The following is a 25,995-nucleotide window of genomic DNA, read 5'->3' on the forward strand; positions in this document are numbered from 1 at the left end:
GTGTAGAAATTCGTACGTGAAATTATCGCGTCGACGCGGTGAATCCGTGTATACGGATAATCCAGTTTCTCGAACCTTGCGATACGTGCACGCGAACCCTGATGTTTACCGATGCCGTAACCTCGCAACAATGCGAAATTTGTCTGTCCATCCGCACGAACTCGAGAATCGGGTCCCTGGTCATCCACCCGGGACGAAAGGTCGGCGGGTACGCGACCATTTGTCGCGAGATTTGCGAGATCTTCCCAGGTGATCCTTAGAATTCAAGGCGAACGGGTTCGTGCGCGTGGATAGGAACGTCACCCGTGAAATTGGATCATCCTCCTCCGGTATACCCGCGGCCGGGCTCGACGTGCCGTAAACCCGGCCTAAAGGTCAAGACAGAGGAGGAGGAGGACGAGCTCGTATGAAGTCGCTCTCGTTACGCAATATTCCTTGGCGTCGACTAAACGGCGCGCCGTTTCCTTCTGCTCGACCCGCGGCTCCGACTACCGACCTCCGTTCACTCTCCGGGCCCGATCCGCCATCCCCGAGGTGTCCCGGACCTCGCGAAGAGGAGCGTGCGAGAGATCCCGTTCTCGTATACGGGTCGCACCCGGAATTCCATGTCCCGGATGAAATTTCGCGGCGACCCTCTTACTCCGACAGCGGCTCCGGTTACTCTCGCCCACCCTTGCCGGCTTGCCCCCAATTGTCGCTTGCGCGATCAAAGACCGAGATATCGATAACGGCGCAACGCGCGAGGAGTTTCTGGATCGTCTTCGCGACGGTTGCGCAAGGTCGCGCAAAGTCGCGCAAGAACGGCTACCAAGTCCGCCAACTTTTTTCCTCTTTCGAAATAACCGCCGGCAGAAGACTCGAGGTCTCGACTGGCGAACGATAAATCCCTTCCCCGGTTCTAGGCGGTCGTTCGAACGATCGGCCCGACTTTAAGGTACGTTTCCGCGATAAATTAACGGTATTATTTATAACGATCGTATAATCCAAGCCGAGGATCGACTCTCCTTAAAATTCGTTAGGTATCACTGGAATGCTGCTCGGGGTTGTGCATACACATTCTACGATGACTTATCTCCCAGCGACTTTACGGTTCCAACGCGCTGAGTGCCGGAGCGAGGAAGACTTATCGCGCATGACGTACCGCGGACTCTACGAGGAATCGCTGTAGAAAGGTTTCTGCCCTTTTCGCGCTTCTCCTTAACGGTGATATATGTCTCGATACAACCTATGGAGGATGATCCCTCGTTTCAGCGTTTTATGCAAAATCTATGAAGCGACTACGAGCCAACCCGTTCTTCGGATCAACGTTAACACCTTCCGACCGAAGCTACAAGTGGATGTCACACGGTGCTGAAAGTAAAGGAATCAATGAGCTCCCCTGACGTTTTATGACGCCATTAATCATAGGTAAGCGATTTATTATACGTAATTACCGAGCTGAGGTAAATATCATCACCCGTTCGACGATTCGTGTTCCCTTGTAAGATATCAATTGTTCTTTCCGTTTAATACCGTTGCTTTTACTTGTCCAAACGTATTGCAGGTGGTGAGTGGTGAACTCGTTTTGGGATTCGCAAAGATACTCGCGGAAAAACGTGCAGGTCGCATCGTTAGAGCCAGTCCTTATAGGAAAAGGGACGCAGTAATTGGCTGGAGGTAACTTTCGGGACGGTAACGTCGAATCGAAGGAGTCGTTAAGTTTTTAATCGGACTCCGTAATATGCCTCTCGTTTCGCCACTCACTGTGGCGGTCGTATAAGGAAACACCCCCCGGCGATTAGCGGCGATCTCGTAAGTCGTTAACGCGGAGGAAAGTTCGTCCGCGAGCCAGGAACACTTGTCATAACGTCGGATGAAACACCGTGGAGGGCACCGCTATATCTAGCGATACCAGGTAGTACATCCCGCGTACCGATGTTCCAAGCCGCTTCGCGAGGCCAACGATGAATGCCATCGGATGTGTTCCTTGTTATCCCTTCTCTGCTACACCTGGACATTGTTCGTTACGTGATTAATCGTACTAACTTTGCGCAATTAACTGCGAGATACGGAGAAGCAGAACGGACAATAGGTATCCAAAGAAATAATTGGGAACTACGAGGCAATGGCATCGATCGCTGACAGTGGTATCGAAACGGTAGATTCTTTTTAGACCGTTAACCTATTATTAGCCTTTAGTTAACGTTTGTCCAAAACTAGATTAGCAATTATTTGGCGAAGAATCACAAATGCGCCGTTCGCCACTTAAGGTGCTATCTACATTTTCCCATATGCCTTTGTTTCCGCATCGAAAGTAACCGAAGTAACCCGTGTGCGAGTTTCGTTACAACGAGAATAGGGTATCGGCGTTTAAATCGCTTTGCAGGTTGTCTCCTGAGTTTATCTCCCATCGAGTGACGGATCCGCCTGCCAACCCTGTTGCAACGCGAGCTGCGGTAATTCATCCAGTTTTCTGGAAGCAACCAACGGGAGGATCTTCGATCTCGACGGCTGTTCCCGGCTGATCCTTTCTGGCGAGAACTCACCTCTGGCATAACACGAGCATCAAGATGAACGCGGGGATAATGCGCCAAAGGGCTGGGTTTTCTCGGAGGATCCGGGCCCGGTTTAGAAAGCACAGAACCGGGTTATGCCGCCACCTCTTGGGGTCCCATTATCGACGCTCTTCGACTCACGATCGTCCGGACTTTTATTCGGGCCGCACCCCAACTACCGATCGGCTGTTTCGAGCAGCTCCCAGGCTGGTCTCGTTTCAGCCCATACAAATGTTAAGTCATCTCGCGGATAACGAGGCGCTAAAGCGGACCGACCATCCTCGAAGTGCTCCTTTTTGCGCGTTGTCATCCGCTAATGCACCGGCCAGGGTAGCTGGTAATGGCATTCAAAATTCTCTTACCGACCGCTTTAAAATCTGTCGTCCATTATGACGTCCATTATGACGTCAGATTTTAACCGTTTCAATTGTACTCGAACCTATTATCCATGCCCCAGTTTCTCGACAAATCGTTGGAAGGCTGGATACTTTTTTTTTCTTTTCATTTCATCTTTTACTTTCTCCATTATCCAGTTTTATCTTATATAAATCTCTGCAAACTCAAGGAGTGCAAGCGACCCGGTCTAATCGAGATAAATCCCCCAGAATTTCCCGTTCCTGCCGCGTTCTAATTGGCCGCGATCGGACCTCGCTAAACTTTGACTTCTCCCGCAGTGGGTGTCGTAATCATCGCTCGAAGGGGGCAAAAAGACGCTCCGCTAAAAAGAAGGGGGTCCGGCGAGAGCGCGAGAACGAGGAGGCCCTCATCTCCCGGTCGAAGCGGTCGGAAAAAATACTCACCCGAGAAAGAGAGAGTTCGGCGATCGCGAAGACGCGCGAGAGTGCGTCTACTGGCGACCCGTACGCATCCCCCGCCATCCTCCGCCATCCTCCGTAGACGAGCTTGCACAATCCCCGAGTGCCCGCAACGCCGTTTGCTCCATATGTTCGAGCCGAGATCGTTGGGTCGCGGTATGCAACGCGGTGAAATAATAGGCAAATTACAGGGTTAGACTCTACCCGGCGAGATAGAACCTGTGTGGTACACGCGGTAATAGCATTGCATCGAGTTGCAAGCGATCAAATGGCATTGACGACACTAGAATTTTTCCTCGATGAGGTGGCACTAATGACCCGCTGCTAAATAAGAAAACGTCCCGAAACACGTGGGCCAGCCATACAGATTTAATTGGCCTTAATCGAAGGGCCCTCCATTCTTTCTGTGAAATCTCCACAAAGCGGTGGACAGGGTGCGTTAATACCGGCCGACCTGTAAATCATTGAAATTAAAATTAAAATTAAAATTAAAACCTTTCACCATAAATCCACAGCGTCGAATTAAAGCCGTCACTTTTACCGATTGGTCGACCTTCAGGGTGCGCTAATACCCGCCGATCTGTATCACCGGGTTGATGCAACGAGCCGCGAGCGCATCTTCGAACTCTTTCTCTTTCTCCTTCCCCGATGGCGATCGGCTGGCCGGGGTTCGCGAACTTCTGGCGAAGAGGCGCGTGTTGGCGGCGATCATCCCGGCGGGAGTAGGGCCATCCTTTACTGCCAGTATATAAGGTAGCTTAGGATCGGGACCGATCCGCAATGAAGATCGGCAACCAGTAAAGGGAGCTCGAGAAACACCTAGACCGATCTAGGGAGGGGAGTGCAAGCCAAAGAGAGTCATACATTCGGAGAAGAGCTTCCGTCGACGTCGGGATGACAACGGTATGCATCGGCTAAGTAATATCGGGATGCGTATCGTGATCGATTTCATATCCATCAACTCGTCCGATCCTCCAAGTTGAATCTAGTTCCGTATAAAAGAGAAGAACAGTCGTTACGGGTGATTATCAATCGCGTATACCGCTGTATAATTCCGGTATCAGGCATGTAGATAATATACTATTTCGTTACCTCGCTACCAGACCTGGCACATTATTTCTTCGATTGTTGCATAACGTCAATGATGTCTCTTTAAACTTTATACTTAATCAAGTTGCTTTTGTTTACAGTTCGTAGTCCTGTTACCGGCGATCATCGTCGGTACCTGTTATGCAGCTCGATTAGAGAATACATACCTACCACCTGGGAATGCAGGTAGTGCAGGAGGAGGAGGACTGATCCAGGCACCAAACAGGGGCGGTGGTGGACCTGGCGGTTCTCAGAGACCAGGTTCTAAACCTGGCTTTGGCGGAGGCGGCGGCGGCTTCGGTGGTGGTAAAGTTAATCATTCATTCATTTATCTTCTTTGTGATAAACTGAAGTTTGTACTTTCAGGAAGCGGTGTCGGTGGGGGTGCCGGCGGTAGTGGAGGTCGTGGAAGCGGCGCCGGTGGCGCCGGTGGCGGCGGTGGAGGTCGAGGGGGAGCAGGTGGTGGAGCAGGTGGTGGCGCCGGTGGCAGCGGTGGCCAAGAAATACCTGTCGTGTCGTTTAATAGTGAAAATAACGGTGATGGCAGTTATCAGTTTAGTTACGAGACGGGGAATGGTATCACTGCTCAAGAGTCGGGCCAATTGCAAGGTAAGCCGATCCGATGAACCGGCTACGATTTCCGAATTCCGACCGAGCCGATGCCAGTTAAGTGTTCCATTCGATTGTACCTTTAGTTATCTCCTGTAGTTAGAGAAGTCACTTATTGCTCTAGGTGAATCGGAAACGGTGAGCGGGTCTTACTCGTATACCGGTCCTGACGGGGTCCAGTACACGGTTACATACACCGCCGACGAGGAAGGCTTCCATCCACAGGGTGATCATCTTCCTACTCCACCCCCGATACCGCCAGAAATCCAGAGAGGGGTGGAACTCGCCCTCGCTGCTGAAGCCAGAGGCGAGAATCAAGATACATCTGGCTCTGGTCAAGGTGGAGGTGCAGGTGGCAGCGGCGGTGGAGGTATGTAGCGCTTTAACTTGAAATAAAAAAAGAACGGATAAGAATCAGTGCGCCTTTCCAAAATTTAAAGGAAAGATACGTTTCTCATCCTCAACGAATTTTCCTTTTTATCTCGATAGTAACGAACGATTCCTTTTTATTATACTGTCCATTTTTAAAGGGTTGAAAAGTTTCGACGTGGGTGACGTTTAATCCATTTGTTATAAATATTTTGTCGAATTTCAGGTGGTGGTCGAGGCGGCGGTGGCGGGGGTGGCGCTGGAGTAGGTCGAGGAGGCGGAGGAGGTGGAGGCTCGGCTTATCAAGGACCGAACTCGTATCAGACCAGCTCGAATGGTGGATATCAGTACTAAAACAGGAAACGCACATTGTGCGAATCAGTCATATCTTGATATTTCGTCCAGCACTCCTCGTTCTATTGCCTTATTCCTTCTCAACGGCAAACGCGCATGATGTACATACATAACATACCGTTTGTACCCTTTTTATTTATGAGTGAGGAAATTCTTCCGTTCCGTTCAGACTTTTAGATATCAACGGTAACTCACAAACCGTATTCACATGGCTTTCGTCAAAGGTTTTGTCAATTTTTTAAACTATACGATAGATCTTCAACTTAAGAATTTTGATATAAGATCAGTAGGCTATAAGTATAAGTTTGATGGCCAAGGATTTAATTGTAGATACGTCCTGTACGTCTAATGGGGTATGTTAATCACTGGAGACTCGAAGGTAATGTAACATACCTCATTTGAAGTCAATTGTAGATTACACGAAATTCTTTCCCTCTGTAAAGTGTACCAACTGCTAATTAAATTTTGACACCAAATTCGAAAATACGATGAGGTCGTGTTGTATTTTTAAGTGAGAAACTGAAACAGTGATATTAACACATATCAGTAGGCAATATTAATATTATTCGGTGTAATTACATACGCAGCAATTGTTTACAAAAATATCACAAATTCTGTAACAGAATTAGAAATATCGTTAAGCTTAGATATGCTTATATATATAAATATATTCGCGACAAGTGTTGCCTTTGCACTAGCTGCTTTAAAGCTTTACTGTTGATTAACATGTAATTACTTAAGGCAACTATATTATATAAGAAATATATAATGTTCCCTCAATAAGTGATTGTTAATTTTTTTATCCGACAATAATAAATACAACGTATTAAATGCATAATTGTGTTTGCTTTACGTATGCGATACCTACAATTGATCGATAATTCATACATGAATTTATATTTCCATCTTATGGAGAGTCTTCGCCTCGTTTTTCTTCTACACTTAATTATCATAAACACTTGTAGTTGCCATAATTTGAATACATTAAAAATATAAATGCACATTTAATACCTTGAAATAATACTAACGTTTTACAATCGTTTTACGAAAGTGAACAAGAAGTGAGTGGTTCGAATCAAGTGCATGAAAAGTATATCCACAGTTAAACACACAGTAAGCACAGTCAGTGTAGCATGTGATCGTAAAAGTAAAATATTAGACGAAATCCTTAACTGCCGAGTCTTTGGAATTCCTTGCAATTCGGATGAAAAGTTCCTCCAAGGTCGATGACAATACTGAGAAATCCTCTACACAATGCCACCTATTTTTTACGCCAGTCATTACTTCAAACATGGTCTTCCATGTTGTTTTCGGATCAGTGACATGATATAGAAGATATCCCTTAAAAATGTATAATCAATATTATATCCATTCACTTCTTTTCCATGCACATAAGCTAATGATACCTACCATATTCTCATCTCTAAAGTCACAGGGCAAAGCTTCCTGTATGTGTGTTTTGATATCATCGACATCCTTGTTAGTACGGTTCAATTTAAGTTTAATACCGATATCAAAACCAGCACCTAATCGCTGTTTCAATTCCTGAATAGGCCCAATGCACATGATTTCTCCTTTTACCATTATGACTAGTCGACCACAGAGAGCTTCACATTCCTCCATACTAAAATTAATTTTTAGCATTCAAGTTATTAAAAAAATATACTACCTACTTGTCACATAAGGTACTTTTATAATATTTGACCTGTGAGAAGTGATTATGATTGACTGCCCTGATGCTTGACAAGACCTGAGAACACACCACACTGCCCTTTTAGCAGTGGGATCAACACCAGTTGTAGGTTCATCCAATAATACAAGTTTTGGACTACCGATAACTGCTATCGCTATGCTCAAACGTCTTTTGTTGCCTCCACTGTAAGTACTGCTGGGTTGTGAAGCACATTTACTTAAGTCTGTAAACAAAAATCCGTATCTGAACACGCAATCCACATTAAAAATTGCTCTACGATCTAGTTATTAATTTAATTTATTTTCCGCAACCTTGACTGTATTACAACTTACTCAGTCGACTGATCCAACTAATCACCTCTGAATTCAACTCAGATCTCGGTACACCTCGTAAACGTGCAAAGAGTCGTAGATGGTCAAAGGCATTGAAGGATGGGATTAAAGCGTGAGTTTGAGGACAATATCCCATTTCCGACAGATACTGAAAACAAAAAATAACAATCAATATCCACTATATGTCCAACTAAAGATAATCTATAAAAATTGAACGTAGAACAAACATTCGATAAATTTAGTCACGGTACATGACAGTCTGGTTTACGTTTTTTAAATGTAGAGATGTGATGTAAAATAAAACTAAGTAGTGATAATAAGGAGCGTTTCTATAGTCATCATCATACCTTTACTCGACGTGAACGAAGATCAGCATTTCCCAGCATAACAATACCGCTGTTAGGTATTTCATCGCCTGTCAACATTTTAAAAGTTGTGCTCTTACCAGCACCATTAACTCCAAGAAGTCCAAAACACTCATCCCTCCTTACTCGAAAGTTGACTTCCTTCACAGCTACTGTTTTACCATATGTCTTGCTTAATTCATACGCCAAGAACACGTTTTCGTTCTCATCGTCTAACAGCGAGTTGTTCGTATTAGTAATTTCGTTAACTAAAACATAAATAAATACCAATAATGCTTGCACGTACCTTTATAACGTTGTTAATGAACTATACTACAATAAAGCACATGCATTGATAAAGCTGAGTTTACATCAATTAATTTGTTATGGAATTCTTGTATTTAATTAATTAGACATCAAGTGAAAAATCTTCGTAATTACTAACTTTGTTTTCTTCGTTTATTTATCTCAGCAGAGATCACCCCTTTCTCTTCCTTAACGTCTTCATTCATGTCTTGACTGCTGGCGATCAGATTATAACCTCGCTTTGCCGCGAAAAATTTCTGTATTACCTTTTCCTCCATTATTAACAGTAGTGCAATAAAGAGGAAAGATGAAAAGATCAAATACAATATAGACTCCTTTAAATTTCCTATTCCATCGACAGTTTTGTTGTATGGGAAATAGTTCTGACAAACACCATCGTTACATTGAAGCGCTAAATAAAGCATACAGAAAATATGGTCAGAAAAAGATATAAAGATTAAGAAAGAGGTCTAACAAATCAGTAAATGTACATGGAATTGTCTTACCGCAACACGGATCTCCATGACTACAAAGTATGTCTTCGAAGTGAGACGGCATCTGTCTACATCGAGTGTTAGCATACGAAACAGCAAGGAATGCCACATATCCTTTCGTGAAACTTACGTGAGGTATCAAGGGTAAGATGTGCTGTATGATAATCCGTATAGGCTTTACCCAAGGTGAAGAACCTTCCACAGCCGTAAGAGTAACAGCAGCTATTATGTCGGTAAAAACTGCAAATAAATAAAATTCAAGATCCATTTAATATTTATCACAAACGTTGCCACTCAAAATGAAAATTAACAGTTTCAAATTATCTGGATAAATTATAAATAAATATAAAAGACTGTTTCGATGATGAACTTACCTGCGATCAAGGGTACAAAATAAAGAAGTTTCAACACAGTATTTACTGAGTTTTTCAAGAAACTAAATATGTAGATGATTGGCAATGCACAGATGGCGTAAAGCACGAGGAGCAAGACAGTAATACCTGGAAATAATAAGACAGGTTTAAACGCAGAATTAGTCATTTACCTTGTAGTCAAATATTTGCAAAGGCGATTTTATGTATCCCAATTAATATAATTATCGTACCTATTTCCTTACAGTAGTATTGACGCATATCGTACATGGTGTCCACTAAGTAAATCCCAATTACCAAAAACATTATTGATAAAAGAAAGACGAATATGTCGCATATGTACGTTATACCCCAATACGTCGGTGCTGAAATGCCTGTCATTCGTTGAAGCTGCTTCATTTGGGATGCATTTTCTTTTATCAGATGAATTACAAATAATGCCGTGGATATGAAGAGGAAAAATACGAATGAGAAAGCATTCTGGAATGCTAATACTGATATCATAACAGGATCTATATTCGTAAGTTCATTCATATTCGGTAATCTTTGTCGAGATACGTCAATACTGTACTCGTCCCCGGCTTGTGCCTTGAGTAATGCATTAGTCAACAGATTCACAGCTATTGGCATACTCAATACTGCTGTACCGGAGTAGAAGGCATTGGCATACAAAGTATTTTCGGTAACATTAAACTCGGCCGAAGTAATGAAATTTCTCTGATAAGTTTCAATATCGTCCCGACCCTTCATTAATAGACCTAGGATTTATAAAATATATAAATATGAGATATCACGAAACTACAAATTTGTCACGACAAATATGCACTGTATGAGTAGACGATCAGTTTAAGATTGTATAAAATATATTTGTTACCTTCGGTTAGACTGATTCCTGGTTGAATGTACTGTGCTTTGCCATTTGACATTTCAATTAAATTCTTATATTTTTCACCAACACTGGCGTCATCGGTGAAAATAAGAGCATAAGGAGAGTTATATACATCCAGTGCTAATCTTTGAACAGGGAAAATATTATCGTCATCTGCCTGGCCCAGTAATAGAAGAAGTACGTGAACCAACGGAAGTAACACCTAAAAAATGTTTCTAATTTATACAAAGAACTACATGCTAGTGATCAAATTACGTACTGTTAACCAGAAGAGACCCTGATTTTTCCGGTGGTACAAATACTTTTTTTCAACTAGAGCAAAGGTTGCTTGTGAAAGTAATTGCCAGCCGCTAACTCTTTCAGACGATGCAATAAGAGGTTCCTTTGTGTCTGTGGTATCTTCTTCTTCTTTGGTAATCCTATTTTTAAGGACAAGTTATGTTATCATATATTTATTTTACGGATTATGAGATTGAACGGATGAATTTTAGTAATGACATACTCAAGAAAGACTTCTTCCAAAGTGATGACGGAAACGCTGATACCAGTTATGCCGAATTCTTTTTTCCGACTTTCTAGTTGATCCAAGGTTTCTGGCAATGAATCATTAAACGGTACACTCAACATCATTTTTCTACTATCGAAACTACGCGTTTCTACATTAGGACCAAAGAAGGTGGTAATTTTTGAAGGATCACACCAGGTTTCAATTGAGAGAGAAATTTCCAGATATCCATGTCCTGTAATTATAACCGAGTTATAAAGAATACTCACAAGAATTATTTCTTAGTGTATTACTTATAGTGTTTTTATGCGTGTTCTGATGTTCTAAAAAAGACCTTACCATATTGCTTTTTCAAAAACATTGAGGTTCCATAACTTTTCAGTTGACCCATTTGTAATATAGCAATTCGATCACCAAGAACATCTGCTTCTTCCATACTATGTGTAGTGATTATAATCGTCTTCTCACCTCTTGTTCTCTGTATGTTAATGATAAGATCACAATAATTAAAATCAATATTATTGGAAGCGATGCAATAACACTCTTTTAATTATAGGTTTTTTTTTTTACCAATATTATATCCCAAACGTCACGTCTGTTTTCTGGATCCATTCCGGATGTAGGTTCATCCAAAATGAGCACCTATGTTAAATGATTTTTATTAATTGTGTACTGCTTATACGTAGACAATGAATACGTAATATTAATTTATACTTACACTAGCATCTGTAATAAATGCCATAGCGAGACACAATTTTCTTTTTTGACCCCCTGACAATGTAATTGGCATACTGTTTTTTTTATCATACAGATTTAACTTCCGCAAGTAGTACGTAATCATTTCATCTAATTTCGCTCCATCTGTATAATTATTTTTTAACTGAAATTGTTTAAAAACAGTGTCCGTTTCATTATTTTCAATTTTTTCATTCCATCCATTCGAATTGCGATTGAAATCAAGATATAAGGACGCACTTACCAATCCAAAGAATTTCAATTGTTGGTATACAGTAAGGTCGGGAAAGACTATGTCTTCTTGAGGACAAAGACCCATGTTACCCAAAACTTCATTTAAGTCAGTTTTCAAATTTTCCCCATTCACATATATTGTACCACTAGTAGGATCTGTCATTCCTTTTAAGATAAGTATATAATCAGAAACATTTATTATATTTTAATCGCCTTTATGAATATTTATTTAAACTTACAAATTAACTTCTTTATAAAAGACTTGAAATAAATATATAGGCATTTACTTAATTAACTTTAAAAATTACCTGTTAATATCGACATTAGAGTAGTTTTTCCAGCTCCATTGTGACCTAACAATGCGCTAATTTGACCTTTATAAAAATCTAGCGAAACTCCTTTCAGAGCTTGAACTTTCTGTAAGAAGAAATAGTTTTGGAATAGCAATTCTTGTAAACATGTCAACGTTTTAATTTTACTGAAAATTACTCATTCATACCACGCTAGGATGGAATATTGATGAGTACTTCTTTGTTACATTTCGAATTTGGATACCAGGAATCAGAGAACCTTGTTGCACAGGTTCAAAATGTTTTTGATCATCGTGAATGTAGTTAAGATCGATCATCTCATCGTCACCAGAAACCTTATTTTTCTTTACCCACTTTTAACAAATGTTTTGATTAATATACTATTTTATAATATACGATGTGTATGCCATGTGCACAGAGAATAAAATTAATATATGATACAAATAAAAAACTTATACAAAAAAGTGCACACCTTCAAGAAGAACAGCGGATGTTTAGGAACTCCGTATTTTCCAGGAAAAAGTGCATGCACGTAGAGTGCCAAAGCAAGATGTATGATACTTCCAAGAATTGAGAATATTATTATACACCCAATGCTTCCGCCTGTACCGTAGGATGATAGCCCAGGCGTGAAAAGATTTCTCCAGTTGATTCCGATTACTACACAAACATATTCAAATAAATATGTCATACTTTGAATCTGTCAAAGAAACGTGCAACTTTACATACATTTACTTTCATATGCATTTATATTTTCAATTGTTGTATGTATTAAAGCATTTGGAAAAATGATTCCCAAGTATAATGCAAGCGTCTCGTGATGTCTTTCAAGCATGAGTCGATGAAGAAACATCATAGCCATATAAACGATTACTGTAGCAGATTCCATGTACAATGCTGAAATAGAATGTTCATTAATGATCTTAAGAATTAGTTTTTTGGCAAATATTATAATACCGTAATCCATTTGATTTAACTTACGTTTTGAGAAGAACGAACTAATGTGGTATCCAAGTGACATCAAATGAATGGAATGGAAAAGGAGTACCAACCAGAATATGAAACTATTTCCATAATAAATGAACGAATGATTGTCTGTAAATGGAACTGTGAATAATACCGTAATTGGAGTTATGGTCAAAATAATTATTGGTATACTACTGAGAAGCCAACAAAACAGATTTTGATACATCTGTACACCATTCATTGCCATCAGCACCTAAAAAGTAGATAATAGGATTTTAATTACATGTACTTTATACAATTGGAGGAAATACTTCAGAAATACTAACGTTAATTCCAGTGCTTTTTTCTGCTCCTACAAAATATGGCTCTAATGTGAAAAAACATAAGAATGCAATAGTTGCTATAGTACAGACGGTTGTTCTCAGAATAGCATCTCCTCGATCGATTTTATCGTAAGGTGGGTATGGCATTTGTTGTATAGAAATCTGAGGACCATGTAAAATTAATTAATTAAGAAAAACTATGGAAACTAAGTCAGACTTCACACTTAAAAACTGTCGCAGGAATTAATACCTCAGTTTTCCTTGATGGTTGAGATACGGAATTCATAAATGATTCATCAATGCATATTTGCGTTTGCGCAAATGGTTGATCGATGAAAGCCATAGAGGCTAAATAGTAATCATCGACATAATTGTAAAATAACTCCTTTGATTCTCTACTACTGGTTCTAATTGTGTACTTCAATTTTTTTAGTGTGTTATTAGAATGTGGAATATCCTCAAAGTATACAGCTAAAATATTACTAAGCCGATCCTCAAGACTCTGTTTAGCATTTGCATTCAGTAAATCACTTTCAGAATCAAAACCAATGATTTCTGTAAGAAAAAAAAAGACATATTATTATGGCAATTATTTGACGCCATTTGCATTTATATTGTATATTTCTTCTGTGTACTTACGGTTTGCTGGAAACAATAAACATTTGCGAGTATCATCCATTATTTTTGAAGTGATTACATTTTTTGGAAAGTAATAGATATGTGTCAAATGTTTGTCTAAGGATGCAATCATTTCTGTTTTTGTATATATTGGGAAATAAGTATTATTTCCGACATGTATAGGTGGTTTAGCAATAACGTCTCTAGCAGCAATAATAACCAAAAATAGAAATATTGGACTGATTACTTCAAATGCTGTGAGAACCCAATGCTTGAAACGTGTTATATAGTTTTTGTACAAAAGTAATTTGTACGTTCCCCAATGGCAGGCCATGTTTTCAGCTTCTTATTTAAATTCCTTATCAATAGATTTTTTTTTCTTAGAAATGGTAAATCTTAATTGAACAGATGCACTAGTAATACTACTATATCCGTAGCTCTTATCGTTTAGTCTGTTTTTTTCATCCAGTTTTCATTCAATACCTAAAATGGCAAAAATATGTTTCTAAAGTTAATAAATACTTTACCGTTATTATAAGTACATACAAGTGTGTATTACTGTAGTTTATACATAGCCTTGTCACAAATAAGAATGTATAAAACATCAGTGATTCAAAGTAAGGCGTGTAATATAACAAATCGTTATATCAAATAAATTCACTATTAGTTTTCTTGAAATAATTGACACATGAAAAAAAAAAAAAAAAGAGTAATTCAACAGAATATTTGACTACTAGCGAGTATTTCAATGTTGAATCAGAGTTATAAATTATATTAATGCTTACACGCTTTTCGATACCACCTACACGTCGGGTCTGAAAGTGATTTGCAGTGTTTTATCTACTTTTACATACTGATATATATTTTATCTAAAGCCACGTATATAGGTGATAAAGTACATGGGAACATGTGTCACGACTTTTAGCGAAATGTCCTACCGTATCTTATACATAATTAAAATGCTCTATGTCACGGAAATGACAAACAATCTTATACACTTTCACATCTTTTTTGTTACGATCCGATGAATATGTTGTACTTAACTAAACAAACCTTCAACCGTTATTGATACATTTCTTGACAATATTTAACTGCGCGTCGATATTATTTCATCACATCATTAAATCCACCCACCGACGTACTCTTCTAGGAATTAACCCAATGGAATAATACTCACAAAGATAACCCACAAGTTCACGCCACGACCCCAAGCTGAAGAACACTGAAGAATTCGAAGGTCTCCTCAAAGGCTATGAGTTCAGACTAGTTCAGACCGGAGACTGCTCACGGGCAAGGTCGTGCGATCGCGTTCTGTGCTGCCCTCGGTGGAGCATGCCGGCGGCTCAATTGTGGGATCTAATTCATCTCTGCTCCCAACTTATCTCTGAGTTGGGCCGCAATTAGGGCAAGTGCGTGAGCCGGCTGCATGCTCCACCGAGCGCGGCACAGACCACGATCGCTCGACTCCGCCCATGAGCAATCTCCCAACTCTAATTATAACTTAAGGAAACGGTGAGATCACTGTTTAATAACACGTGGCGCCATCGTAGAATCGGGTCGGTACTATGGTTATAGTAGTTTCACATTCTTCTTAGAAAATAACCATCTAGGCATGTTTGAATTCATCGGTGAGATATTCTATTGTTTTTTAATTGGCTTTCATCTTGTCAATACCGTCAATACATCAAGTTAACATTTGATAAGTGACGTGGCGTGCGCCATGTGGCATACCGGATGTTAAATTAGTTAAAAACAACATTCGGGCATTTCTTCATACAGGGATGAATTTTATAAGGGAATGAAAAATGTCTAGTTCTAAAGATGTTTAAACATGTGGAGCCAAGTAACCAATAGTCCCGGATATCAAGGTGGCACTGCTCTATAAAATGTTTTGAAACATTGATGTTTTATACAAGTGTACAGTACTGGACGCGTATACAGTTACAATACATTACTTTACTCGACCGTTAAATGAAGTAAAAAATTTATTGCATTATGAAGTGGCTGTCATTTAGTTTTATATTATCAATTGCATTTTTAATTTATATTAGTTATTCGATATATATCTTATCGTTACTGTTTGTACCTCCACCATGTGAAGTGGGAAAACCATGTCTAACATCTTATTTAAGTAAAAACCCACATTTGCAATTGCACATTTATAGTTCTGTAACAGTTCCTCCTTTACGGCATGAAAGCTACCCCGTTTTTACGATATCAAATTTTGATTATCATCGGAGGCAAGAAATGTACGTATTATTCAATATTTTTGTCATTAGAATGTTGCGGTCTTAACTGAAACCTTAAAGTTTGAGGCAAGTTTTTAACAATGATGGTAACGATTATGTGTTTAGTTCGATAACATTGGACATTCCACAAAAAACACAGCAAAATGGCACATTATTTCTGTACATTGTACTTGCACCTAAATCAACGAAGCTCGACAAATCATTCTATGATGCACAAAAGGTACAAAATGCCATTTAGAAACAGTGGTACGTTTCTAATATATGATTGCTTTTGTTTTTAGAAGCTGACAATGTCTCATGCCATAATTAAAATGGTGCAACATGTAGTACCTGAAGCATCAGTTTTTCAATTATTAGGAACAGAAAATGAAAAAACTAAAACAAAAAAAGAAAACGTACTTAAACCTATCGCTCATTTGAAGAGGAGAGTTACATTTACCGTAATGACCGATGACATTAAGTTGCCTGCACACAATTTACCTTTGGAGCTTCGCAATGACATAAAGTAAATAAAATAAAATTGACCGAGTTATTTTAATATTTCAATGTAATAGCTATAGATAAAGCCACTTTATTTAATTTGTAAAATCTTTTTGTAGGGTGACCCCAGATGGATTATTTTTACCTATAGTTAATTACGATTTCTTGCAAACCAAACTGAGCGATTTAGAACAAATAAAACCAGTTAATCATCCTATGAATGTTACGGTATTTTATGCCCCTATATCACTAGGCAAGTTAAGATTAGTATTACACGTCGAAGCTGCTATGCAAGAACTCAAGGAGCTTGGGTTTTCTGAAAAAGATATCGATGAGGTTAAAAGAATCTTTGCCGAAACGAATTTATATTTATTGGCAGGAACCGTGTTCATTGCTGCAACGCATGTAAGGATAACAGGAAACTATCATTTAATACGATAAGATGTATATATAATCATTCAAAGTGGTACCTGTTCATTTTCTTTATTAACACCCTAAAATTATATTTATATGTTTCAGATACTGTTCGACTTCTTAGCATTCAAGAATGACATTAACTTTTGGAAAAATAAAAATAATTTAGCAGGTCTCAGTGTTCGGACGGTTCTTTGGCGAGCTTTCAGTCAAACGATAATCCTTCTTTATCTCCTCGATGAAGGATCATCGCTTCTTATTTTAGTACCCTCTGGTATTGGAACCATTATTGAAGTAAGATTCACTTTAATATATGTATCTAGGTCTTGGGAGTATGTTGTTGCAGTCAAAATTTAATAATTGATACCAATATTTGTATATGGACATTTCTTTCATTTGAAGTTATGAGAAATCCCGGGTTAAAACAAATATCATCGATTTAACGAATAACAATTTTTGGCACAGTTATGGAAGTCGAAAAAAATATTAAGAATTGAATTTACGAGAGGAAACGGTGTATTGCCAAAAATAAAAATCTGTAAGCACGAAAGTGATCCTGCAGAAAGGAAAACCCGCGAATTTGATGCAGAAAGTATGCGCTATTTGAGCTACGTCTTATACCCATTGATTTCTGGTGGTGCTATCTATTCTTTATTATATCAGCCCCATAAAAGGTACACAGTTATATTCTACAAATTACTTGGAAATGTAACGTTGGTGACTTATTGTCAGCAAATTAATTATTGTTTCTAGTTGGTGGTCATGGACAATAAATTCGTTGGTGAACGGCGTTTACGCCTTTGGATTCCTATTTATGCTTCCACAATTGTTTGTAAATTACAAACTGAAGTCTGTAGCACATCTTCCATGGAGAGCCTTTATGTATAAAGCATTTAACACATTTATTGATGATATTTTTGCTTTCATTATAACGATGCCAACCGCTCATAGAGTAGCGTGTTTTCGGGACGATGCCGTCTTCCTAATTTACCTCTATCAAAGATGGTAGGTTCGAGTGGTTGACTAGATTTTATCAATTTCATAGATTATAAAAACAAAATAATGATTTATTTTCAGGCTTTATCCGGTAGACAAGACCCGAATAGATACGGCATGTATAGAAGAAGATGTTCCTGACAGGTCGTCTGACAAGAAAAAGAATTAGTACAACGAATGTGTTTTGCACCCAGTGGGCCTTTGAAGTTACGCGGGATTGATTGGGCAGTAATTAATGGTTAAAAAAAGAAATACATTTTGTTCTCTAGCTCTCGTTCTCACAATGGTGCAATACTTAACAATAAATGGAGATAGTGAATACTTTCTTCGTTTACATTTATATCCGTATTTTACGTAAAATGTACACACATTAAATACAAAGATCACGATAACGGTGTTGTACGTAATTTTGTGGAGACGAGTCTTTTATTCTATTCTTCTCTATTCAATGAAATTGTAGATATAAGAACGACCTGAATTCGCCGGGAGCCAAATACAAAGAAACTAGCTCGTTTGGGAATTTCAGAGAATTCACTTTCAAAATGACCGTTAGAGCGATTCGTTTCTATATCCTGAAAACTGTGGCTCACGGAAAAATGATTAATTATATACATGTACCTCTTACGGCTGAAAATAAGGTATAACAATATTGATTAATATTCCGTTGGTATAATCTATTCATAATATTTACACGTGTTAAACGGTAGTTGTACGATTGGGGTCTACCGGCTCGAGAGTGGCATTTTCTGTTGGTTGATCGCCAAAGCAAGAAAGCTGTAGTCCCATGCTTGTCGTAACTTTGGATAGCAGAGTTTCGATCCGTTTCAAATCTTCAGCGTTTTTCGGTTGAGGTATTACTTCCAATGCATCCTCGAAAAAACTTCTTTTCGCCACAGGAGTCATAAACTATTAGTAACCAAGTAGTGTGACTTTATTTGATGTATGTTCTCGTTTGTTCTTACCTCGCTCTTGGTGTACTGTAACCGACTAACGTGTTCCTTAATAGAGCGATGTCAACGCGTGCTTGTATAATACCGGTACGATGAAATCCAGTTACGCAGAACATGAGTCGTGCTAACTCCTCGGCAATGGTCTCCACGATATGTGATAAAACTCTCTTCAACAATCCAGGCGACACGCGGCGTACCTACGGGAGATATAAACTAAACTAAACTAAACTGATCTAATCGAAACGAAACGCTGTAGAAATCTATATAATCAAGGGCTTTAGAACCTCTGCATGCACCGCTACAAGATTGGCTAATGCTTCCTGGGCGTAAGGTCTGACATGAGTCGGTTCAATTTCGGAATCCCACTCCAAACCACCCAAGTACATGCTAGGTTCGATAGTTCCAACTAAAGGATCGGAACGACGTTCCAAGTAAGCATCGAGTACGGCACCATCCAAAGTTTCTAATTCCGTCCAATCCGCATTCCATCCCACCGCGGTGGATAAATCAGGATATCCTTGTGCCCTAAAGGCATCTCTCGCTCGAGGCAAAATCACATTCAGGGTATATCGAATATTGCTTAACGAGATTAACAAACACTGTTCCCAACTCTGAAACGAATGGCAACAATTTCTATTGTCCGTGATAGATCGCCACAGATCATCGATGACGGTCGTACACCACATAGCTTCCAAGCTTACCGGGCCATGATGTTTGTCGCTTCTGGTCCTGTAACCAGAAGGAGAGCCGACAAGTTGAGATACCGATTGTCCGTCATCCTCGAGAGCTTCTTCGCTGCCGCTAAAAGCGAGCTGCTGTAAGCAACGGGCGAACGAGGTGAACAATTGCTTGACAGCGTTATGATATACCGCTCGCTGGCTCGGGCCGGCAAATAATTGTTCCTCTCTGGGTCCGCAAATGGCGACCGTTTCTCGCGTCACTTTAGAAACTTCCAATATCATTTCTTCGAATAAACATGGCTGTTTGAAATGAAATACAGAGAAACAGTATTTGAGGAGGCTATCGACTCGTGGCACACCATTACAATACCAGTAAATTGAAACGACGTTAATGCACCGTAGAATGTTTGATTACCAGTCTTGTGATTCCTCCATCCTCGTTTAGGTACTCTATTTGCCACCTTTCCTTTCTATGTAATCCATTGATATTATCCGCCGTTTGCTTGAACAGAGCCACCAGACATTGCATTCTATGGAATGGGGAAAATATGCTCGCTTCAAATATTAAGAACAAACGATTAAGTGAGAAATTCAACGAAAATCAATACCTAAGTTCAAATATAAATTTCCCAAAGATATCAAGAGCCTCGCTTGGTAGATCCAAATGTATTAAAGAAGCATACATTTGGCGGATACCACGAAGGCTGTGTAAAAGCCAGGGAGCCTCCACATTGGCGCAGCATGAATTCTTAATAGCTTCCACTGCGTGTTGTATACTCGATAAAACTAAACTCTATAGAAGAATACGACATTGTAGTAAATGAATCGGTCACGATTTTCATTTTATCACGCGCAATCGGTTCTCTTCTTATTGAATGTCGTTAGATTTTTAACTCACTTTAAAGGGGCCTTGCTTTTCGGTATCCACGGCAACATGTAGTTGTCCGGTAAAATAACTTTGCCCCAACCTCCAGAGATCAGGTAATTGTTCCGTAACTACGTCACAAATAGCTTCTGTACAAAGAACTCGGGACGGAACGCTAATTCCATCGCTCGGGTGTAAACGTAAATGTTTAATATTCATTGGCAGAAATCCATTGGACTTTAGGGTCTTATTTGAATCGTCACCGCTTCCTCCATCCGAATCTAGATGCTCTTGCATGCAGGCTATTATACTCTTTTCTAAGTAACTAGCATGAGAAACTACAACACAGAAATATTTCTCATAAAGTACAGTAATGCGCAACGCATTAGTTTGAACAAATAAAGGATTAAAAATATACCGATAGCTTCCCATGCAGGATCTCCTTCGGCATCTAAATTAACTAAATTTCTAATAATTTTCTTTTGCTCATCTAACGTCAATGGCATTTCTTCAAGATTTTTCATTAATGTTATTCTCAGCAGTGCAATCCTGTCCTCCACTTCGGCAAGGACTTTCTTGAATACTTCGACTTCTGTATTCTTAAATAGATTTTTAACTCGAGCATAATCGTTTATTACAAGGTCATAATTTCCACGTTTAATATTTTTCTCAATATTAACTGGCATGCAGAACAAAAATTTATACCGTTGCATCAACGATAAGGCATTTCTTGTAGCATCCGCTCTATCCCTCCTTGCCAAAACACTGTCAAACATTTTATTTGCTTCTGCCATTGATTCCTTAATTGCAGTTTCTAATTTTTCGGTAGGATTGTTGCCATATTTATTTGTATCCAATTCAAATTGATCTTTCAGTAACATGATGGTATCAAGTTGTTCCATAACTGAACCCACATTAGCCTATAATATAAAATATCATTATGATGATTTCCAAATGAATAATATTCTTTTGAATAATACTATCTACCAGTGATATTACCTTTAAAAATGATAACTGGCCCTCTTTCTGTGAATTCACTTTACGCCTCAAGTAGGCCAAACCAGCTTTAAGATCATCCAATGTCGTCGCATGGTGATGCTGCAGTAAGAACCAACCAGGATGAAATTTTTCACTAGTTAACTCTCCGCTACTATCCCCAAAGAGTTCTATTAACTCATCCTCGGGGAACTTTTTGCTGAAATTGATATATCCATCGTTACATGGATTTTTAACATGCAACAATAATTGAATCTAACTTTAATATAATTGCACTACCATTATTTATCGACTTAACTCTTCTTGCTTTAACATTTAAATTAATTAGGTTCCAATTAATTTCATACTCATTTCCTTCGACGCTAAGGCCTAACGGATCTTCTTGCTGATAATTTGTCGGGGACAATGCTCTCCTACCCCAGACGAAACTTTGTAACGGTGCTTCGTCCACCCATACAGCAGATTCTTTCATTGGCCCTATCGTTTCATGATAGCCTCGAAATTGCACAGTCGATGTGCCTTGTCCACCGCTTCGAGTTGTTACAATTATGTCTCCACGTTCTTTGCATGGACCAGATCTTGCTATTATTTTATTACAGGACTTCCACTCAGCAGATAATAAGCAATCACATCCACATATCGTCAATCCTAGTGTTAAACGTGACAAAATCTATTACTGAACTAAGGCACTAAAATAAGGAATTAGTAATATAATAGTAATTAAGTAAAACTAACCTATCAGATCTTGAGGTCTAATACCTAGGAATTCTCCTCGAACAATTACTCGAGTACCTGGTGGACCTTCTTTTGGTGAAATACCAGTCACCACAGGTGGTGGTCCCATTTTGTTAATAAATCATAAACAAAATTGCTTGACAGTTTTAAAATCAAGTCAGATCACCATCCAGTCCATCCAACTGATCTCTGCTTTGACCATAAACCTATTGACTGTTTGTAGCCAACTTCACGTCGGTCGTAAAGATCCGTCATACCTTGCGATATAAGTCCCGCCCTATGTGGAATCATTTGAAAGGGATTCTCACGCTCCCATATTGCTCCTCGAACTAACGGCAAGTCTTGGCAGAACCGGACGTTAATATACTAACTTTCACCATTTGTTTCCGATCATTTCAAACGAATCAAAATCATTGTGTTTGGTAATATATATAATAAATCGGATTCTTTTACTATTGCCATGAGTAGTTTCAGCGATTTGAGTCGTCTGTCGGGTAAAAATTTGCTTCAATTTCATTTTGCATTGCATATTTTACTGGATCCTGAAATAAGTAATGGTATTATGTATGTACATATTTTTACTGCGTCAAGTCCTTTTCTTTTTCAGATATTTCTGGTGTATCTCGCATATCTAGTAGTACACGTGTTATTGGCAAATCAGAATTAGCATGTTCTTCGGAATACAGTGTACGAGAGTCAAATAAACGTATAGTGAATCCATTTTTAATAAATGTAGATGCTGATAAAGTTGTCGAAGCCTTTCGTTCTTGTGAAGACAGCATTTGTGAATATGCTCGTTTTAAGATAATCCTTGACTGTGTTAAACAAGTATCCAGGAATGTAGATAATGGCTTATCGGAAGAAACGGCACAGAAATTGAAACGTCTATTGATAGCATATGAAAGCAAAAAATTCCTTCAATTACCTGCCATTTCAATCGAATCGCTTGAAGAATTGACTATTCTAGGCATTACCGATTTGCCAAAAATTACATTTAGTTATGAAGAGAAGATGGACATAAAAAGTTGTGCAGCATCGATAATACGTAATAGGATACACAGATTTCTTCTGAAGTTAGTATGCATTTTATGTTTTATGTTGCTAAGATATGTTTACAAAGAATTTAATTGGATGTATATGTTGCCTTTAAAGCTATGAAAAGTCTGGTGGAAATTTAAAAAAGTTAATACAAAAAAAGGACTCGAAAGTTCTTAAGAAGGTGTTAAATTGTCAAGAGAGAGACATTCTGCGATGCAAGACCGAAGTAGAAGAAGTTTGCACAGGATATAAGAAAGATCTTTTAAAGGGCAATACCCTATTGAATCGATGGAAAGACATGAAACACGAAGCAATGGGTGTAGTACATTTAAGAAGCATAGAATACTTGTTGTTGCAAGCACAAGTTGCAGAATTACAAGCAGAAGTGGCCAGATTGACTTGTACTTTAAGACTCTTTAATGAAACTCCCATAACTCTTGATGCATTCAAGATATTAAGTACCGATATAAATGAAAAGATTTTCGATGCTCAAGAAGAAATAAAAAGAAAAACCAATTTGAAGAAACTGTATAATGATGTTGAAAGCCCGGAATATAATGAGATATTGAAGAGATACAAAGATCTGAATAGGGCGATTATAAAGAGAAAACAATTTTTACATCTTGTCCAAAGTCCAGAGAAAAATGTATTCAATGACAATTAAACAAAAGCTTCCTTAAAATGTAACGTTAATATTTTGATATACTGGGTTTACCCAGGTTGTATTAGTATCATTTACAAGCAGATGCGATGTATATCTTTGGGTTTAAGAAATATCATGTTTGCTATATCTTATTAAAGTATTATATTTTTTATGTTTAATTTGCATACCAGCAGTGCAAAAGCTGCTAGGTTGAGTACAATTTAAACCAAGTTATTCAAAGGTATACAATTTTAATCACTATCAGAAACCCCCCACTCGTGGGTCTTTTTAATAATGGGTGGTACATTATTCTTATCATTAAGCATCCCATGTTCGATCAAGAAATTTTCCACGTCTGTGGAATAAAAATCTTCACCTAAAGTATCTGTTAAATGAACGAAATTCCCCACAAGTTGTCCACCTTTGTAGGACAGTAATGCTGGTACCCCTTCTTCTTTGAAACGATTACTCAATCCAGCAACTGATCCTGTAAATATATACATAATTATTATAATGTTACTGCAATTAACCTTTAAATGGAAATTGGGTCATAATGACCCAACATAGATAGTTGCAATTAATAATGGTTGGAAAGAAAAAAAAAAGTGTCAATCTGATATTTCAAGAAAAACGTTTATATTTCTATATATACATTTATAATACGATGTTCCATCAAAGTTACCCAATTTCCGTTTAAGAATTAAACATTCACATCAAAAGATAACGAACCCAAGATTTTGCAGAACTTAACAAATGGATATTCTTGGGCTAAAGTTTGTAGGCAACCGTTCATTGCCTCGCATCCAGGAACACTTTTTTCATATATGTGAATGATTATTGTAACACTTTTATTTTCTTTGTCTATAGCTGTTAAAAAATCATCTGCACTTTCTAGATATATCACATTTCCAAATTTGAGTCTTCTCACATTTTCAAGCATTTCTTTCATTCTTTGTTTTTGATAATTTAGTAGAAATTCATCAGCTAACAGTTCTGCAAGTTCTGAATCACTTTCCATTAATGTATCTTTTTCTTCTTTCAAAGTATATTGACACGTTAAACTTAGTTTTTTTATTAAAAGTAAATGTTCCTTCTCGCTATCCGTTCTTTTTTTAGCTTCAATTTGCTTAAATCGCTGCCAATCCTTTAAGTACAGGAAAATAAGGATGTAAGATACTAAACATATATGAATTTGTAACCAGTTTTAATCAAAGCGAATACGAATTAATTTGTATACTGTTATAGTAGCACCTTTATAACTCCTTTTGGGCCAGTATTGCTAGATATACCATTCCAGCTGGAAGAACCCGGAGCATACTGTGAGCTCGTCTGCACAATTTTTTCCTGGGGTGCATCGTCTGCCAATCCATTTTCTTCGTCTTCACTGGAACTACTACAATAATATTGCAACTTTTCCCCCAAAATCTTATCTTCTAATGTTGCCATTAGGTACGTTGGTACAGCTAATAATTTCAAACAAGTATGGAGCGAGTTAAACGACTATACCGTCAGAGTTCAATTCAAATTTATATGCTACAGCGTTTTCTGTAACAAAAATTAACGTAAGTAACACAAATGTATCAACATTTTTAATTTTCTTAAACGATGACAACTTGCAAATTAATAACTCAGCTGTACATTTCAGTTCGTTTCTTTTAACTCGCGCTCATTCCTCATTACAAATTCAATAAAATCTACGAAGAAGAACGTTTAATGAAAATGTCCCGAGCTGAGAATTACTTCCCCTCCATTCCAAATGCACGATCACTGATCTACGCTACATGCATACAAGGCAATACAAGGGGTGGGCATTGCCAGGCATTGCCATGGACGTAAGAATATATAGACGGAGTCCAAGCCCGAGGGAAGGGTGCCAGAGTAAGTGGAGGGGGGACACACATACGACAATGGTAAGGTAGAATGAGTGGTTCTGAAATCTTAGCTTCCTGATTGGCTGAGTTTGGTTACACAGGTAAGTGTCATTCAACGTTTTATTTCACTAATTCATCATGATCTTTTATATTAGATTCACCTAGAAAGAAAAATATTGATCAAGGA

The 25,995-nt window shown here is 38.6% G+C and overlaps 6 protein-coding genes and 1 long non-coding RNA gene across 15 annotated transcripts; 4 read left to right on the forward strand and 3 right to left on the reverse strand.

Moving 5' to 3' along the window:
• The first annotated feature begins 823 nt into the window (after positions 1-823).
• LOC105695706 lies at positions 824-1,626 on the forward strand. The gene is made up of 4 exons (XR_001103659.1): positions 824-934; positions 1,020-1,172; positions 1,252-1,407; positions 1,544-1,626. It is a non-coding gene; the product is annotated as an uncharacterized LOC105695706 (long non-coding RNA).
• A 2,579-nt stretch (positions 1,627-4,205) lies between these two features.
• On the forward strand, positions 4,206-6,204 carry LOC105695705 (pupal cuticle protein 20). The gene is made up of 5 exons (XM_012417519.1): positions 4,206-4,252; positions 4,540-4,744; positions 4,805-5,047; positions 5,172-5,417; positions 5,643-6,204. Exons 1-5 carry the CDS (start codon positions 4,244-4,246, stop codon positions 5,768-5,770), a joined length of 831 nt encoding a protein of 276 aa, XP_012272942.1. The 5' UTR covers positions 4,206-4,243; the 3' UTR covers positions 5,771-6,204.
• Positions 6,205-6,326: 122 nt separating this feature from the next.
• On the reverse strand, positions 6,327-15,119 carry LOC105695702 (ATP-binding cassette sub-family A member 1). 6 transcript variants are annotated; one of them, XM_012417515.2, is made up of 26 exons: positions 14,945-15,119; positions 14,677-14,706; positions 13,913-14,374; positions 13,524-13,828; positions 13,277-13,435; positions 12,966-13,203; positions 12,714-12,881; positions 12,457-12,644; positions 12,173-12,337; positions 11,982-12,090; positions 11,684-11,838; positions 11,423-11,584; positions 11,275-11,346; positions 11,044-11,182; positions 10,702-10,939; positions 10,459-10,618; positions 10,185-10,401; positions 9,544-10,068; positions 9,314-9,439; positions 8,952-9,179; positions 8,585-8,857; positions 8,143-8,408; positions 7,796-7,943; positions 7,476-7,686; positions 7,181-7,394; positions 6,327-7,111 (listed from the first exon to the last, which is right to left on the reverse strand). In XM_012417515.2, the coding sequence occupies exons 3-26, from the start codon at positions 14,223-14,225 to the stop codon at positions 6,926-6,928; spliced, it is 4,965 nt and encodes a 1,654-aa protein (XP_012272938.1). In that variant the 5' UTR covers positions 14,226-14,374; positions 14,677-14,706; positions 14,945-15,119; the 3' UTR covers positions 6,327-6,925. The 6 variants fall into 6 exon arrangements, with proteins under 6 accessions (XP_012272938.1, XP_012272939.1, XP_012272935.1 ...); XM_012417516.1 differs by lacking the exon at positions 14,945-15,119 and adding an exon at positions 14,830-14,931; XM_012417512.2 differs by lacking the exon at positions 14,677-14,706.
• A 424-nt stretch (positions 15,120-15,543) lies between these two features.
• On the forward strand, positions 15,544-18,437 carry LOC105695625 (cleft lip and palate transmembrane protein 1-like protein). The gene is made up of 8 exons (XM_012417368.1): positions 15,544-16,140; positions 16,246-16,360; positions 16,422-16,645; positions 16,740-17,025; positions 17,140-17,328; positions 17,500-17,708; positions 17,788-18,039; positions 18,112-18,437. The coding sequence occupies exons 1-8, from the start codon at positions 15,887-15,889 to the stop codon at positions 18,197-18,199; spliced, it is 1,617 nt and encodes a 538-aa protein (XP_012272791.1). The 5' UTR covers positions 15,544-15,886; the 3' UTR covers positions 18,200-18,437.
• Positions 18,077-22,499, reverse strand: LOC105695624 (exocyst complex component 2). 3 transcript variants are annotated; one of them, XM_012417366.2, is made up of 11 exons: positions 22,257-22,499; positions 21,869-22,169; positions 21,525-21,720; positions 20,944-21,445; positions 20,559-20,863; positions 20,269-20,453; positions 20,058-20,190; positions 19,682-19,960; positions 19,265-19,591; positions 18,993-19,177; positions 18,077-18,910 (listed from the first exon to the last, which is right to left on the reverse strand). In XM_012417366.2, the coding sequence occupies exons 1-11, from the start codon at positions 22,363-22,365 to the stop codon at positions 18,727-18,729; spliced, it is 2,706 nt and encodes a 901-aa protein (XP_012272789.1). In that variant the 5' UTR covers positions 22,366-22,499; the 3' UTR covers positions 18,077-18,726. The 3 variants fall into 3 exon arrangements, with proteins under 3 accessions (XP_012272789.1, XP_012272788.1, XP_012272790.1); XM_012417365.2 differs by having other exon boundaries at positions 18,077-18,913; XM_012417367.2 differs by having other exon boundaries at positions 18,727-18,913; positions 20,076-20,190; positions 22,257-22,365.
• Positions 22,500-22,585: 86 nt separating this feature from the next.
• Positions 22,586-23,970, forward strand: LOC105695626. The gene is made up of 3 exons (XM_012417369.2): positions 22,586-22,750; positions 22,864-23,329; positions 23,409-23,970. The coding sequence occupies exons 1-3, from the start codon at positions 22,717-22,719 to the stop codon at positions 23,956-23,958; spliced, it is 1,050 nt and encodes a 349-aa protein (XP_012272792.1). The 5' UTR covers positions 22,586-22,716; the 3' UTR covers positions 23,959-23,970.
• A 114-nt stretch (positions 23,971-24,084) lies between these two features.
• LOC105695629 (phosducin-like protein) lies at positions 24,085-25,756 on the reverse strand. Of its 2 annotated transcripts, none has more exons than XM_012417372.2 (4): positions 25,555-25,756; positions 25,189-25,482; positions 24,667-25,081; positions 24,085-24,424 (listed from the first exon to the last, which is right to left on the reverse strand). In XM_012417372.2, exons 2-4 carry the CDS (start codon positions 25,381-25,383, stop codon positions 24,189-24,191), a joined length of 846 nt encoding a protein of 281 aa, XP_012272795.1. In that variant the 5' UTR covers positions 25,384-25,482; positions 25,555-25,756; the 3' UTR covers positions 24,085-24,188. The 2 variants fall into 2 exon arrangements, with proteins under 2 accessions (XP_012272795.1, XP_012272794.1); XM_012417371.2 differs by having other exon boundaries at positions 25,576-25,755.
• Positions 25,757-25,995: the final 239 nt, after the last annotated feature.

Source organism: Orussus abietinus, unplaced genomic scaffold (assembly GCF_000612105.2).
Source record: "Orussus abietinus isolate OABI.00-Male unplaced genomic scaffold, Oabi_2.0 scaffold4, whole genome shotgun sequence".
Classification (NCBI taxonomy): domain Eukaryota; kingdom Metazoa; phylum Arthropoda; class Insecta; order Hymenoptera; family Orussidae; genus Orussus; species Orussus abietinus.

Coding starts and splice junctions, on each gene's coding strand:
- LOC105695705 (XM_012417519.1), top strand. Junction 4,745..4,804: donor CGGCGGCGGCTTCGGTGGTG/GTAAAGTTAATC, acceptor TTGTACTTTCAG/GAAGCGGTGTCGGTGGGGGT. Junction 5,418..5,642: donor AGGTGGCAGCGGCGGTGGAG/GTATGTAGCGCT, acceptor GTCGAATTTCAG/GTGGTGGTCGAGGCGGCGGT.
- LOC105695702 (XM_012417512.2), bottom strand. CDS start 14,225: ATGGCCTGCCATTGGGGAACGTACAAATTACTTTTGTACAAAAACTAT. Junction 11,585..11,683: donor AATTGAAATTCTTTGGATTG/GTAAGTGCGTCC, acceptor AAACAATTTCAG/TTAAAAAATAATTATACAGA. Junction 7,112..7,180: donor ACTTTAGAGATGAGAATATG/GTAGGTATCATT, acceptor TACATTTTTAAG/GGATATCTTCTATATCATGT.
- LOC105695625 (XM_012417368.1), top strand. CDS start 15,887: ATGAAGTGGCTGTCATTTAGTTTTATATTATCAATTGCATTTTTAATT. Junction 17,329..17,499: donor GTATTGGAACCATTATTGAA/GTAAGATTCACT, acceptor TTTTTGGCACAG/TTATGGAAGTCGAAAAAAAT. Junction 17,709..17,787: donor TTATATCAGCCCCATAAAAG/GTACACAGTTAT, acceptor TATTGTTTCTAG/TTGGTGGTCATGGACAATAA.
- LOC105695624 (XM_012417365.2), bottom strand. CDS start 22,365: ATGGGACCACCACCTGTGGTGACTGGTATTTCACCAAAAGAAGGTCCA. Junction 21,721..21,868: donor CTTAGCGTCGAAGGAAATGA/GTATGAAATTAA, acceptor TATCAATTTCAG/CAAAAAGTTCCCCGAGGATG. Junction 19,592..19,681: donor GCGACAAACATCATGGCCCG/GTAAGCTTGGAA, acceptor CATTCGTTTCAG/AGTTGGGAACAGTGTTTGTT.
- LOC105695626 (XM_012417369.2), top strand. CDS start 22,717: ATGAGTAGTTTCAGCGATTTGAGTCGTCTGTCGG. Junction 22,751..22,863: donor CGATTTGAGTCGTCTGTCGG/GTAAAAATTTGC, acceptor TTTCTTTTTCAG/ATATTTCTGGTGTATCTCGC. Junction 23,330..23,408: donor ATACACAGATTTCTTCTGAA/GTTAGTATGCAT, acceptor TTGCCTTTAAAG/CTATGAAAAGTCTGGTGGAA.
- LOC105695629 (XM_012417372.2), bottom strand. CDS start 25,383: ATGGCAACATTAGAAGATAAGATTTTGGGGGAAAAGTTGCAATATTAT. Junction 25,082..25,188: donor GCCCAAAAGGAGTTATAAAG/GTGCTACTATAA, acceptor CTGTACTTAAAG/GATTGGCAGCGATTTAAGCA. Junction 24,425..24,666: donor TAAGTTCTGCAAAATCTTGG/GTTCGTTATCTT, acceptor ATATATTTACAG/GATCAGTTGCTGGATTGAGT.